Source organism: Gekko japonicus, unplaced genomic scaffold (genome assembly GCF_001447785.1).
Source record: "Gekko japonicus isolate JY-2015 unplaced genomic scaffold, Gekko_japonicus_V1.1 scaffold2493, whole genome shotgun sequence".
Classification (NCBI taxonomy): Eukaryota; Metazoa; Chordata; class Lepidosauria; order Squamata; family Gekkonidae; genus Gekko; species Gekko japonicus.
In genome coordinates, this window is record NW_015160910.1 from 117,811 (window position 1) to 131,950 (window position 14,140).

A 14,140-nucleotide genomic window follows, 5' to 3' on the forward strand; every position below is an offset into this window, starting at 1 on the left:
AATAGCTAGCAATCCGAAACAGTCCAGTGGAGCCTGAGCGGTGGGTGTTGCCTTCTGACACACTTCCGGTGATGTCAGGGGGGTTGGCATATGCAAATAAGTTATGCTAATGAGCTCCTGCACCTCTTTGTCTACGAAATGACCCCTGGGTAGGATAATAATAGTGCCGCTCGCAAGCCAAAATCAAGCTGACATACAGAACAGAGAAAGCTAGTCGTGTTTATTGTGGTGATCCCCAGTGTGGTGTCCGGAGGTGCCAGGGCACCTGTCAACACGTTTCCCGGCACCCCACTTCTTAGAGTGCTGGGGATAAAGTCCAAATGATCTACAATGGAATGAGGAAAGGGGAGTTTCAGGATGCACCTTACCAGCTGGCCACCAAGGCACTAAGCTCAACCCAGGCAGCTGTGTCACTGCTGTGCACCCCCGACTTAGTCATAGGCACAGATTTCCCAATGTCTCTAGGCTTGGCAACCTTGGCCATGGGCCATACACGGCACAAACGCTTCCTTTTCTTTCAAAAATGACACCAAAAAGCATCTCACAAAGAGTCGGTCTCAGCTTTCCTCTATTTCCTTGGGAAAGGTGCATTGGAAGAATCCAAAAATATCCCCCCTTATTTCTAAAGCGGGGTGTCAAACATGAGGCCCGGGGGCCAGAACCGGCCCGTCCAGGGCTCTTATGCGGCCCACGAGCAACTAGTGCAAGGGAAGGAACAGGAGACTGCTTGGGAGGGGGGAAGTGGGTGGAGCCACTCCAAATATAGCTTCAGCATGGCGGAATAACCTCCTCTGCAGCAGTCAAGCAGCGTGGGAGCATCTGCTCAGTGCTGCACCGCTGGCTCTCCAGTCCACCCATATGGGTTTTCCTTTGCACCCCCCCTCCCAGCCCATGGGGCCTTGCAGTGAGGATACAACAGCTCAGAGCCTACCAGCTGCTGTCCTTTATGTCTCTGGTACCTGGTGTTACATTTTATGGCACACATGGCCTGGCCTGACAAAGGCACATTTATATCAGATCTGGCCCTTGTAATAAATGAGTTCGACACCTCTGTTCTAAAGGGAGCATCCATTCAGAAATAATTGCCTCCGATGTACAAGGTACTTGGTTTGGGACCTCCCAATATTTTGTGGAATCTCCAATGTTTGGCTGTGCCTCTTCACGGCAGCCATTTTCCGACTGCCCCCTTCACTCCGTGTCACACGTTTTGTGGTAGCGCCCACTAGCCTTTCTCAAAATTCCAGCTGTGCCCAGAGGCTTAAGAAGATTGGGTACCTTTGGTTTATTGGACCAGACTCTGTTGGTGCAGAAGCGTTTGGAGCTGTGAACTACTCAGAACTCTTTGAACAGATGAAGTCTGTGTGAAGATATTTTTATGACGGTGATGGAGCCCCTGTGCTACAAGCAGAAAGCTCCAGGTGTTCGCTGTCCCTGTGCATTTGGTTCTAGCAGATCCATAGGGTTGTGGGTCATGCATCTCTGACTCTTCACTCCACCCCCATAACTCTGGTTGCTGCTCGTAGCAGCTACAGAGCCCAGTGCAATGTGTGCCTGTTGCCATGAGAGACCTGGGCTGCCTACAATGGGGTGGGAGCAGACACTTGGAGCAGCAAGTCTACACAATGGGACAGTCCCATCATGGCTGTTCAGGGGTGGATGGGTGGGTCTGGCAATGGCAATGCTAAACTTTAACGGGGCAAGGATGTCTTACGTCATTCGCCAGATGGTACAAAGACTCCTCAAAGTTCCCTTTGGCAGCGTAGAGGAGCCCCAGGTTACGATGCAGCTTGGACTGAATGGTGGGGCTGCACTGAGGTGTCTTGAGGATGCTCCATTGAGCATGGGAGAGGTACTCCTCCGCTTGGGAGAGATGTCCGAGGCCTGGTGGGAACAAAACCCAACAGAGGATAAGCAGATGGGCGTCAAGGGCGTTGCACCCTACCCTACTCTGACCCCCCCAACCGCTGGCATTCTGGGACAAGAGCAAGTTAGTGCACTTCCTGGCAGGGAGAGGGGAAGCAAATGGGGGAAGAGGCTTCTGTATCACTGCCTATAATACTCAGCTAAACCCCAAAACTGTTGCAGTCCCTTCTTGGTACTGGGACGCAGCCACTGACATACCACTTGTATCTTGGCCTCCACTGGTTCTACGCAGGGGTCATTTCCTGCAGGAGCACACAGGAGCGGAGCTCCGGCAGTAAAGAGCCCAGGGGGCGGGCACATGCAACAAGCCCCACCCCCTGCACTTCCTCCCCCCCAAATAGCCAGCAATCCAAAACAGTCCAGTGGAGCCTGAGCGGTGGGTGTTGCCTTCTGACACACTTCTGGTGATGTCAGGGGGTGGGGCATATGCAAATAAGTTATGCTAATGAGTTATGCTAATGAGCTCCTGCACCTCTTTTTCTACGAAATGACCCCTGGTTCTACGGCTTTCAGCAGAACTGTCCCACAGGCCCCTGAAAGGCAGCCTGCCCCTTTCCCACACCCCTTTCCCACACCAGCACTCATTGTTTTTTTAACAGATTGACAAGTGAGCCCCAACTGATTGTTTAGCTGCAGCCTTCAAGCTGCTTCACGAAATACATGCTTACAGATCTCAGCAGTTGGGGGGGGGGGGTTTACTGGGCCTAACCGGAAAACAGAACAGGGCGGACGCAGCTCCAGCCAAACTCACCCAGGCTCGCCTCTGCTAACATGAGGTAAGCTGGTACCAGTTCAATGGAATTCCAGCCATGCACGCTGATGGTGAATTTCAGGGAATGCAGCGCCGCTGGGATGGCGTCTTCATGCTTGCCTTCAAACAGACATTTCTGGGCCACGCTGTGAGTCAGTTCGGCGAGGAACTTCTGGGGGAGCGCAAAGACAGAAGTGGCCGGTGATGCATCATCAGCTACCGGCTGTATGTCTCCCCCCACCCCCCTTTCCAGGTGATTTCTGATGACTCGAGCTGGTACTCAGTACTTCTTGGTCGCCCAGTCTGCCCGCACCAAGAGTTCCACGTATCATTCTGTCCAAGTTACAGAATCTGGATCCCACAGCATTTCAGATCTCTGTTACTTTTAAAAGGTATACTTTTAGGCTCTACAGTTTGGCAAGGGACTCTTGTGTTTGGAGAATGGCTGATCTGTGCCCTGCCTGACTACTCATCACAACCCCCCACAACCCTTACTTGCATCCACCCCCTGCTGCCACAGAGCTGGGAGCCAAATTTTAAATATCACATATATAAACTGGTCAGTGTGCAAAGCAACTTTCGCAAAAATTAGCGTATTTGCGTCTCTGATTTCGTGCACAGCATCTGGATGGTTTTGGCTGCACAAAGGATGTGGAAAGCTTTGCTTTGCTGTAGTGCTTCCTCTAAGCTGTGGAGTCCTGTGAGCAAAAATTCTACTTTGTGAGCTACGGGCATTAAAGTTGTGAGCATGTGCTTTGGCTATTGGTCCAAACAGATGGAGGATGAGATGCCATTTCCAGAGCTTGGCTCTGCACTGCTTTCATTCCCAGTGGGAGGAGAAGGGAGAGGGAGGCAGCAATAGAAACTTAGTAGCAGAAGGCCACACTAGATGTCTGCATTTAATGGCCCTTTGACCCTGCTTGGCCCCCAAACATACTTCCTACGTAAGATGACAACATAAGGAAGACCTACTCATTTGCATCTGAAGAAATGGGCTCTAATCACCAAAAGTTTAAAATAAAAGAATAAAATTCTGTTAGCCTTTAAGATACCTCAACGGTGGTGGAAAGTGCCAACAGGTTGCAGCTGACTTATGGTGACCATGCAGAGTTTTCCAGGCAAAATACGAACAGAGGTGGTTTGCCATTGCCTGCCTCTGTATAGCAACCCTGGACTTCGTAGTGGTCTCCCATCCAAGTACTAACCAGGGCTGACACTGCTGAGCTTCTGGGACTGGATGAGATCTAGCTGGCCTGGGTCATTGAGGACCCTCTAATTCACCAACAGAAGAAGGGGCAGGCATACACATGGCAAGTCCTTTGTTTCCCATATTTATTTAGACAGTTGCATCCTCAGCTGTAGCCAGTTTGGTGTAGCGGTTAGAAGCACGGATTCTAATCTGGGAGAACCAGGTTTGATTCCCCACTCCTCCACATGCAGCTGCTGGTGTGACCTTGGGTCAGTGACAAGTTCATTCAGAGCTGTTCTCTCATGGGGAGTTCTCTCAGCCCCACCTACCTCACAGGGTGTCTGCTGTGGGGAGGGGTAGAGAAAGAAGATTGTAAGCTGCTCTGAGACTCCTTTGGGTAGTGAAGGGCAGGGCAGAAATCCAATCTCTTCTTCTCCCCCCCCCCAAATAATCTCAAGGAAGATTAAGTTTCCCTGCATGGAGCTGTCAACCTTTCCTTTGGTGCTGATTTTACAGTGGCCATCTGACACATAATTACTTGGCAGTGACTCAAAAGAACGCATTAAAAAAGCTGGCTCAATAAAGCAGTCAACCTTTTCCCCAGAAGCTTCTGTGGAGCATAACTCAAAATAAAATTACTTTTTTTAAAAAAACCCAAAGGATTTGAAGGCCCCCGAACTCCAAGGTCTGCATGTAAAATACATCCACCCAGCTGAGCTATATCATATTTTTCTCCCTCTTTATCCAATGACTGACCTCTCTGCTGATCTTCTGTTCTTGCCCATGCTGCCTCTTTTTCTCAGAATCGTAAAAAGGAGACACAGTACGTAACGGAATGAGCAACTGGCATATCTTCTCATGAACGCTGACCCAGTCAGCACTTTGATGCTCTACTTCACTGTGAGAAGAAAGTGGTTATTAGCAGTACGAACTGTAAGGCATAGATTAATTCTCACCTGTCCCTTGAGCCTAGAAACAACATGTGTTATTTTTTACTTATTTGTTGTATTCGCCCATTCCCCAATGGGGCTCAGAGTGGTGAACAACAAACAAAAATAATATCATAAAGTCTAAAACGGATAAAAGTCACAATGGAATTCCATAAAAACAGAATTCCTTAATTCCATAGTAGCAATACGGTTTTAAAAAACAGATGGCGATCAAAGTTGCAATTGTGCTACCACAAGCAAGTTCTTATCCGCTGAGCGTAATGCTACCCAAGGGATATACCAGGAAAGGCAACCCCAAAGATATGCAGGTCCCAGACCATTAAAGGCCTTAAAGACAAACACTAAAACCTTGAACCTGAACTGGAGCTCAACTGGTAACCAGTGCAGCTCATGCAGCATAGGTTAGGACTTGCCCTAGGAAGCAAGAGGATTTCCCTGAAGGACTATTGAGGGAAGAGGAGAGAGACTGAGCTACAGCTATTCTGGCTGGAAGGGGAGACAGGCTAGCATCAGTGTTCCCCCTAAGCTGAGTTAGTGTGAGCTAGCTCACAGATTTTTAGCCTCCAGTTCACAGATTTTTGTCTTAGCTCAGGAAGGATGGCTCCAGAGCAAACTAATTTATGCAGCAGCCAAATTGCCCGCTCACAACTTTAATGCCAGTAGTTCACAAAGTAGAATTTTTGCTCACAAGACTCCGCAGCTTAGAGGGAGCACTGACTAGCATATAACTGCTTTTCTTCTTGCTAGGTAGAAGTACAGACTGCCCTAGCAACTAGCTACTGACTTCGAGCCGCTGATTTGTAGGAGGCCCCTAGTGGACTTCGCCCTTTAAAACAACAACACAAATCTACTGCACGTGCTCAGAGGATTTGTCACCGTTCTATGTACTTTTCCAGGGTTTTTTTTATCTCAGTCACTTGATCTACCATATTTACTTGAAAGGAAAACAGCATGGAATGTAAGACCTGTACCCCCATTTTATACACAAAAAGTGTCGAGGTTTGCGCGGTGCTAGCCCACTGCAGAATGTGGGTGAGTATGAGTATCAAACAAGACTTAAGGCCAACTGGCTTAGTGTAAAACTATTTACATTTATTTACACCAGCCTTCACCAAAATATTATACACAGTGACAAAATGCTCCGCAGACACCAGGTTTTCCATCAGGAAAAAGTATGCTGTACATCACTACATTTATACAAGCATTGACCAATCACATTACAATGCGGAGTCATGATGATCCTGTTAATTAGTGCTGCACTGAACTGCACAGAACCGGTTGGAGTGTCAGAACTGTCACTCTAAGCTTAGAAAATTTTTATGTTGAATGTGAATGTTTATATCCTGAATAAAACTTTGGTACCAAAAAAAAAAAAGAAGAACGGTCACTCTAAGCTGTCAGCTCCTGTCAAATAGATTAACCTCATCTACAGCCAGACTTACAGAAACACATGTATGTTGACAAAAAGTTGTTTATTACCAGACATAACTGTAACTTGTTCACATTTAAGACAATTCTTCTTTTCCTAATGGCACACTTTGAAAAGTGCCTCGTCTTGCATTTCAGTAAATACAGTCATAGTAAACTGGCTGGTCCCTGTGCAGATCTATTTATTTTATTTATAGCCTGACTTTCTTATTGCAACTCAAGGCGGGTTGCATGGTCTCAGACAATCCAATCTGACAGCGTGAGACGTCTAACAACAATCCAATAGCATTTAAAAAACCTGCAGTCCAACAGCATGGGTCATCAATAAGCAATGCAACAGGATTACAAATTAGAAACAGTGCAAAAAAGTATCAGATACAATATGTCAAACAATGCAGAAAATGGAATTACAAAAACAGGAAACAATGTAGTAAAAGCAGGATAATACCAACAATAATTAGATAACATGTCCCACAGTCCTGATGAATAAAAGGCACTCAGGGGTCTCTACATACTCAGGGGACTTGCCAGACATGTAGAAAAATACAGTTTTATAAAATAACCAAAAAACTGGATTGAACACACTTGAAGTTGCCTTATGCTGAATCAGATCCTTGGCCCATCAAGGTCAGTACTGTCTACTCAAACTGGCAGCAGCTCTCCAGGGTCTCAGGTGGAGGTCTTTCCCATCACCCATGACCTGATCCTTTTAGTTGGAAATGCCAAGGATTGACTAACTGATAAGGACGGGTCACATTTTAACTGTTTTTAAAGTTGCAGTTGGGCAGTACAGATGTCAGTAACCTTTTTTTAAAAGCCACTTATTCAGAAGTCACACTAATGATCATAACGAGCAGCATTTGTAGACCACTTTCCAGAAACTACTTTATAACAGCCCTGTAAGGTAGGTCAGTGCCACCACCACCACCCAAATTACAGATAGGGGCTTTGGAAAAAAGGCTTATTTTGTTCAGCAGAGCTCATACTTTGGAAAGTGTCAGATAAAGGTAAAGGTTTCCCTTGCTCTAAAGCCAGCCGTATCTGACTCTAGGGTTGCGGTGCTCATCTCCGTTTCAAAGCCAAAGAGCCAGCACCGTCTGAAGATGTTTCCTTGGTCATGTGGCCAGCATGACTAAATGCTGAGTTACCTTCCCACCAAAGCAGTACCTGTTTATCTACTTGCGATTTCTTGCTTTCAAACTGCTAGCTGGGACCAGAGACGGGAGCTCACTCTGTCATGCGGCACTCTAGGGGTCTCGAACTGCAAACCTACAGGCCTTCTGGTCTTAACCTCTGAGCCACTGCGGCCCCCGAACTGAGCCGTTTCCTTAAACAAGAGCTCAGCGGGGCTGAGGAAGGGGACAAAAGACTGCTGCTCGAAGCAGGTGCTGGGTATTATTATGGATGGTGCGATGGGGACTGCGGAGCTGGGTCTGCCTCTCCAGCCCAATCTATGCCTGTGGTAGGAGGATGGACTTTGGGGAGGAGGAGACAGAGTTCAGTGGGGGTGCGAGGCCATCGAGTCCCTTCTCTCCAGGGGAACTGATCCCTGAAGTCTGGAAGTCACCTGTAATTCCGGGAGACCTCCAGGCCCCGCCTAGAGGTTGGCAACCCCCACTCTTACGCACCAGTAGAAGGTGACGCCGCAGCCACCACAACGCACCGTGGCCGGCGCTCGGCACAACTCGCAAAAGACCTTCCGCCCGCGAGGCAGCGCCAGGGGCACGACCTGTTCCGTCTGCATCTCGCGTTCCCCCGGTTGCTAAGGACGCGGTTGCTAGGGCAGCCGAAAGGGCTGGAGTTCCGGTGAGTCGGTCAGGGAGGGGAAAAGGAAGAATACCACAGAATGACCTTCCGGTAAAACTTGTGACCGCTGTTGGCTGTGAGGATCCATAGTGTCGCTCTAGGCCTCGCCATCTCTGTGGTGAAACGTCTCATGTGCACTTGGGCCCAGGCCAGAAAGGGAGTGTGTGTGTGTGTGGGGGGGAGAGGCAGAGAACCTACCAAGCGCAAGGCATTGGTAACCGTCAGTCCTCTGCCCCCACTAACGACGAACAGGCATAGGCCGCGAATGTCGATGGGAGGCGGGACTTCCGCAACCCCCATCGCGGAACCGGAAGTACTAGCTGCTGAAAGCGTGGGACACGATCCGGCATGGCGGAGCTGCTGCCTCCGACGCCAGCCGAGACCGAAGTGGAGCGCCGGGTGCGGGCCTGGGCGGAGGTGCAGCGGGCGCGGGGGAAGCGCGTGGCGCTGGTGACGTCGGGCGGGACGCAGGTGCCTCTGGAGGCGCGCGCTGTCCGCTTCCTGGAGAACTTTAGCAGCGGGCGCCGCGGGGCGGCCTCGGCCGAGCGGCTGGTGCAGGCCGGCTATGGCGTGTGCTTCCTGCACCGCGCGCGCTCCGTCTTCCCCTGGGCGCGCGCCCTGCCCCCCTACGGCTCCTCTCTACTGGACGCCCTGCGGGTGGAAGCCGGCCCCGCCCCACGCGTCACCGCCGACGTCGACGCGTTCCCGGGGCTCGTGCCCGCGCTTCAGGCCTATCGGCGCGCCAAGGATGAGGACGCGCTCTTGCCCGTGGAGTTCAGCGGCCTGGGAGAGTATCTGGGGCTGCTGCGGGCGGCGGCCCGGGCCCTCTCGCCGCTGGGTAAGGACGCCCCAGGAGGTCGAGGGCTGCGTCCTGGTCAGTTTCTTCCTGGCAGCCACTTTGGTTGAACTGACCGTCTCCCAGGAAATGCATCCTAGTCCTAAGCATGCCTACTAGAAAGTAACGCACTGTTGGTTCTGTGGGTGTCTCGGGCTAGGAAGTGCCCATACTAATGCTCCCTCTAAGCTGTGGAGTCTTGTGAGCAAAAATTCTTCTTTGAGCTACTGGCTGTAAAGTTGTGAGCGAGCGATTTGGCTACTGCATAAATTAGTTTGCTCTGGAGCCGTCCTTCCTGAGCTAAGACACAAATGTGTGAGCCGGAGACTAAAAACCTGTTAGCTCACAGGGGAGGAGGAGACTCACACTAACTCAGCTTAGACGGAATACTGGACATCCCGCTTTCTATCCTGGCTGCCCTCCAAGGCACTCAGGATGGTTTCCCCTTCAGTTTTATCCACAAAAGAACCCTGGGAGGTGGGTCAAGACTGGGCAAGAGTGACAGCTGGTGAGGTAGGGGGTTGAACTCGGATCTCCATGTTGCTTGTCTAACCCTCTGACTCTTACATCAAATGTGTATACACGTGAAACTATATTATACTGAGTCAGAACAAGGTCAGTACTATCTGCTCTTACTGGCGATGAGTCTCACATTAGACATCTTTTATCACCTGCAACCTGATCTCTTCCCCCCCCCCCTTAATGGAGATGCTGGGATTGAACCGAGGACCTTCTGCATGCAAAGCAGAGGCTCTGCTACTGAGCTTTAGTATGGTAAGGCTGAAATCATATGTATGAATAAGCCCCATTGAACATGGTGGGACCTCTAAGGAGATAGACAAAGGCTTGTTGTGTAAATGAACTACAGTATATGTTGCATTCCCCTGATCTGGATAGCCCAGGCTAGACCAGTCTCATCAGATCTCCGAAGCTAAGCAGGGTTAGCTCTGGCTAGTAAATAGATGGGACTCTCATTTGCATATTAAGCGACACACCCCTAATGTAGCCAATCCTCCAAGAGCTTACAGTAGCTCCTGTAAGAAGAGCTCTGTAAGCTCTTGGAGGATTGGCTACATTAGGGGGTGTGGCCTAATATGCAAAGGAGTTCCTGCTACAAAAAGAGCCCTGCATGATGGGAGACCTTGAAGGAATACCAGGGTTGTGACATGGAAGCAGGCAGTGACAAATAACCTCTAAACGTCTTTTGCCTTGGAAACCCTACAGGCTTGCCATAAGTCAGCTGTGACTTAATGATACTTTCCACCACCACATGTTGCATTGCCTCCAAAGTCTCATGAGTGCCCATACACTACTGAAAAGCAAATTAAAGCCCCCCCCCCCTCATTTTGAGTTAGGCTAATTCTCCAGAAATAAAGTATTCTAAAAAAACACCACAAAAGTCTCCCATGTGGTCCCCCTCATAGCTTAGTGTTTGTTCTTTCAGATTCGACTTCCACCTTGAACCACTAGGAAAGCTGGGATGTACATTTTTAATAAACTGGGCCCCCATTTGGTTTGCTCTTTAAACCGCTTCAGGTGAACATGTTTGCAGCTGTGTAGAAGGTGGCCTAAAGTTAAAATAAAAACGGAGAGTCTTTTTATGAGTTTCTGGGACTGTTCATTCAGGCATTGCATTCTCCAACCAATTTCTTCCATGGAGACCATTCACTTTCTCAACCCCTACTAGGTTCCAGTGCCATGTTCTACTTGGCGGCTGCTGTATCGGACTTCTACATCCCTGCTTCAGAGATGCCAGAACACAAGATCCAGTCTGTAGATGGACCACTCCAGGTAACCCTTTGCAGCTTCACCCAGGAACAATACTGGTCTATGAGGATGCCTATAATAGGCATTAGAAGCCAGGAGTCTGTCTTGGGCTTGTCCCTTTACACAGGTGTTGAATTGCCCCTGACAGCTAGCTTTCTTAAGCCGTCCATTCAGCGAGTCTATCTTGCCCCACACATGCTTGGAATTGGAGCTGACTATCAAACTCGCTGTGCATTTTACAGCTCATTCGCAAAAGCAACCGGGGAGTGGGAGAGTGTGAAACCAAAATGCTTTCGTTTTACTAGGTTGCTTTGATGTAGCAGGCATCTTATCACCTCTGAGAACCTTAGCCTCGAGTCTCATCTTTCTATGCTCCCCTTTGTTTTACATGTTGGGGGAATGGCACAGAAAGGAGGGTGGATGGTGGTTACTTTTGGTGGGTGGAATTCCAAGGGGTGATTGGTTCTGAACCTTTTAGGGCCCTTGTTTGAACCCTGTATATCTATTGCTTTTGCACCTTTAACCTCAGTTCTAAGACAGCTGGTGTACAGGCTGGATCCTATCAATGTCTCAATAAACTTATCATTCTTCAGAGTGAGTGTTGTTGGGAACTGATTTACCCAGGAGTTTGACACTGATGGGATGATCCAGCACCTGCCTGCTACATAGTTCTGGTAATAGTGGAAATGCTATAGATGCCCTGGGAGGAGCAGTCTGCCCAACTAACAGAATTTTGTACAGGCTACAGCATGAATGAAAAACGATTGGTGGTTCATACAGATGGGGAAGCCAAAGAGGGAGACCCAGCTGACCCTGTGCTATGGGTCCATTATTTCTCTTTGATTTGGGAAGATGCTTTGTTAGATTTGGCCCTAGATGTTTTAGAGCTTGGTCCTGAGATAAGAGGGGGCTTTGAGAGAGGTTTCAAGTCCCAATAAGACAATTACTCCTTTAAAGACTTAAAGTCTTCGCTAAATTTCTTAGTTTCCCTGGGTTCGATAGTCACAACTAGTGAGATAGTCCATGTAATTCCTGTTTTTTGCAGGCAAGAAATAGAGGCTGACTTCCACAAAAGACATCTGCAGTGACCTAGCTTAGACCTAAAGTATAAAAATGAGTTACTGTGTTCTTTTCTTATTCAGAGCACTGTGGGGACAGGTTAGCCTTTAATTGCTGACTTGGATACAATCGCTTCCTTACTCAGCTCTGGTGAATAAGAAAGGTTTTCTATCATTAATGCACAAAAGCTTACCTAAAGTTGTATTTTTTTTTCAGTGACCACAACAGTGTGTAGTACTGCTTTTATTGTGCTGATTAATATACTGTGCATTATGAATTTTCATCTTGTTGCCTCTTTGGTAGCTGTCTTACGTCTAAGGAGATAAGAATGAATAGAAATATTTTAAATAAATAAATGTAGGAAGGCAGACAAGGAGACATCTTTTTCAAGCTACTAACTTTTGTGGATCCGCTTGCAGAACTGTTGGATTCTCCTTCTATTTCCATCTTGCACATCAGGCTCATCATGCACCCTGGCAATGTCTCTGCTCAGTAGGTTTTCTTCTTTTCAATGCAGATCACGATGAAGATGGTACCAAAAATGCTCTCCCCTTTGGTTAAGGAATGGGCTCCCGAAGCCTTTGTCATTTCCTTCAAATTGGAAACCAACCCGTCCATTTTGGTTGACAAAGCTCGGCAGGCTTTGGAGAAGTACCGCCACCAGGTGGTGGTAGCAAACGTGCTCGACTCCCGAAGGACCTCTGTGATGGTGGTAACCAGGGATTCAGAGATGCAGCTGTCACTGTCTGATGAAGAACTGACCCAAGGTGTGGAAATCGAGGAGAAAATTGTGAGCCACCTTGAGTCTCGGCATACAGCTTTCATGGAGAAACAACCCTTGATTAGGAAAAAAGTGATTTGAGTCCTCAAATTGAAATAGACTTTTAATGATGGTTAAATGGTGATGGAAGTGGAAGATTCCTCTGCTACTGGTAAACAGAGGAAAAGGAAACAATTTGCTGCAGCTCTGCCTAGGATCAAAACGGTGAAAATCTGACATGACTTTCTTTGCACACCTTCATATGCTTGCTGCTCATCAGAGAAAATATATATGTATATAAATAGGAACATTCCAAATTAACAGCTTGTCTCTGTGTGTGTATGCGTATGTTTTTGTGAGCCTGGTGAATCAAAACCTGGTCATTGTCCCCGCTGGCTTTTGGCTGACAGTCTTGCCCAGTCACCACTGTTTGAAGAACATTTTAGCCAGATATGTAGATACACATGAAGCTGCTTGTATGGAATCAGGCCACTGATGTGAGTTCTGACTGACAGCGGCTTTATAGGGTCTCAGGCTGAGGGTTTTCATATCACCTACCACCTGATCCTTCAAAATGGGGATTGAATCTGAAATTTTCTGTATGCTGAGAAGGTTTTCCCAGGCCCATAGCCACGGGGGGTGGGGGTGGATTTGGGTGCAATGCCTCCCACAGATGACCACCGCCCCCACTGGAAAAATTAAAAACTATAATTTTTTTTTAAAATGTGAGATGGACGTGGGGTTTCCAAAATGACCCCAGGCACAGTCAGCTGAGTCTTCTTCCTCTGCTGCGGACGGCCTTGCTCCTCAGCTCCTCTGCCCCACAGGATTTCCCAGCACCCCACCACCCAAAATTTTCTAGCTACGCCCCTGTTCCCATCCCTTCACATTTCGGACTTAGTATCCACAAATCATTCCTGTCTGTGATTTTCTGTTAATGCATCCTGATAACAGGGAAGTACTGCTTATAAAAGTCAAGGGAACGCAGACCTTTCGCCACTACTGGGAGCTCCTAGTAGAAGCAACTGTGTCTAGAAGTAGTGTAGTGGACTAATGGGGCGAATCACATTTTTTAATACTCTCTTCTGCTTAAAATAAAACAAGCCTGTATGAAGAAAGCTGACATTATGGGGAGTGTTATGTGCAAGGAGTTCCATACAGGAGAATATTCAGAAACCTAATTTCCCCCACTTACTATTTATAGTGACACAAATTCAGGACTCTCAACTCTGCTACATTCCAGTTGCCAGTAGCCAGAAGTTGCACAGTCTGCTTACTACTATCTTGTTCGGTACACGTGTACATGTTGCTTCTTTCTTTGGAGATGTTGCATTTCTTTGATGTGCAATGGAGTTCATCTAGTATGCCTGTGTTTCTCAGTAAAGGGTCATGGAGGATGCAGTTTTCCCACACATCCTGGTAATAGATGCAATACATCATCGACCACTCTGTAAACCACAGAAGTGGATGGGTTGCTTAACATCCAGTTGCTTCAGGAAGGAAATGAAATGATACAAAGTATGTGGTCGATGTGTGAGATGAGAGCAGGGGTGTGATGTTTCTGGGTATGTGTATGCTAACTCAGAAGTTGGCCCAATTATTTCAGTGGAACTTGATTTTCTTCATTTATACCCTCTTTTCTCCACCAGTAGGGACTTAAAGTGCCATACAA

At 48.0% G+C, this 14,140-nt stretch overlaps 2 protein-coding genes across 4 annotated transcripts in view; one reads left to right on the forward strand and one right to left on the reverse strand.

The window, feature by feature from the left end:
- Positions 1-8,347, reverse strand: part of ZMYND12 (zinc finger, MYND-type containing 12) — a 14,415-nt gene extending 6,068 nt beyond the window's left edge. The window contains exons 1-5 of the mRNA XM_015424158.1: positions 8,246-8,347; positions 7,870-8,003; positions 4,620-4,761; positions 2,675-2,846; positions 1,712-1,881 (exon numbers count right to left, since the gene is read on the reverse strand). Coding sequence (XP_015279644.1) covers positions 1,712-1,881; positions 2,675-2,846; positions 4,620-4,761; positions 7,870-8,003; positions 8,246-8,347 — 720 coding nt within the window. The remainder of the gene's footprint in view (positions 1-1,711; positions 1,882-2,674; positions 2,847-4,619; positions 4,762-7,869; positions 8,004-8,245) is intronic.
- A 22-nt stretch (positions 8,348-8,369) lies between these two features.
- On the forward strand, positions 8,370-12,782 carry PPCS (phosphopantothenoylcysteine synthetase). Of its 3 annotated transcripts, none has more exons than XM_015424216.1 (3): positions 8,370-8,885; positions 10,570-10,673; positions 12,226-12,782. In XM_015424216.1, the coding sequence occupies exons 1-3, from the start codon at positions 8,396-8,398 to the stop codon at positions 12,568-12,570; spliced, it is 939 nt and encodes a 312-aa protein (XP_015279702.1). In that variant the 5' UTR covers positions 8,370-8,395; the 3' UTR covers positions 12,571-12,782. The 3 variants fall into 3 exon arrangements, with proteins under 3 accessions (XP_015279702.1, XP_015279708.1, XP_015279716.1); XM_015424222.1 differs by having other exon boundaries at positions 8,383-8,446; XM_015424230.1 differs by having other exon boundaries at positions 8,400-8,464.
- Positions 12,783-14,140: the final 1,358 nt, after the last annotated feature.

Bases quoted from the DNA above. Each gene is read 5' to 3' on its own strand.
- PPCS (XM_015424216.1), top strand. From the start codon at position 8,396: ATGGCGGAGCTGCTGCCTCCGACGCCAGCCGAGACCGAAGTGGAGCGC. The intron at 8,886-10,569 runs GTAAGGACGCCC...AACCCCTACTAG, and splicing joins CCGGGCCCTCTCGCCGCTGG to GTTCCAGTGCCATGTTCTAC. The intron at 10,674-12,225 runs GTAACCCTTTGC...TTTTCAATGCAG, and splicing joins CTGTAGATGGACCACTCCAG to ATCACGATGAAGATGGTACC.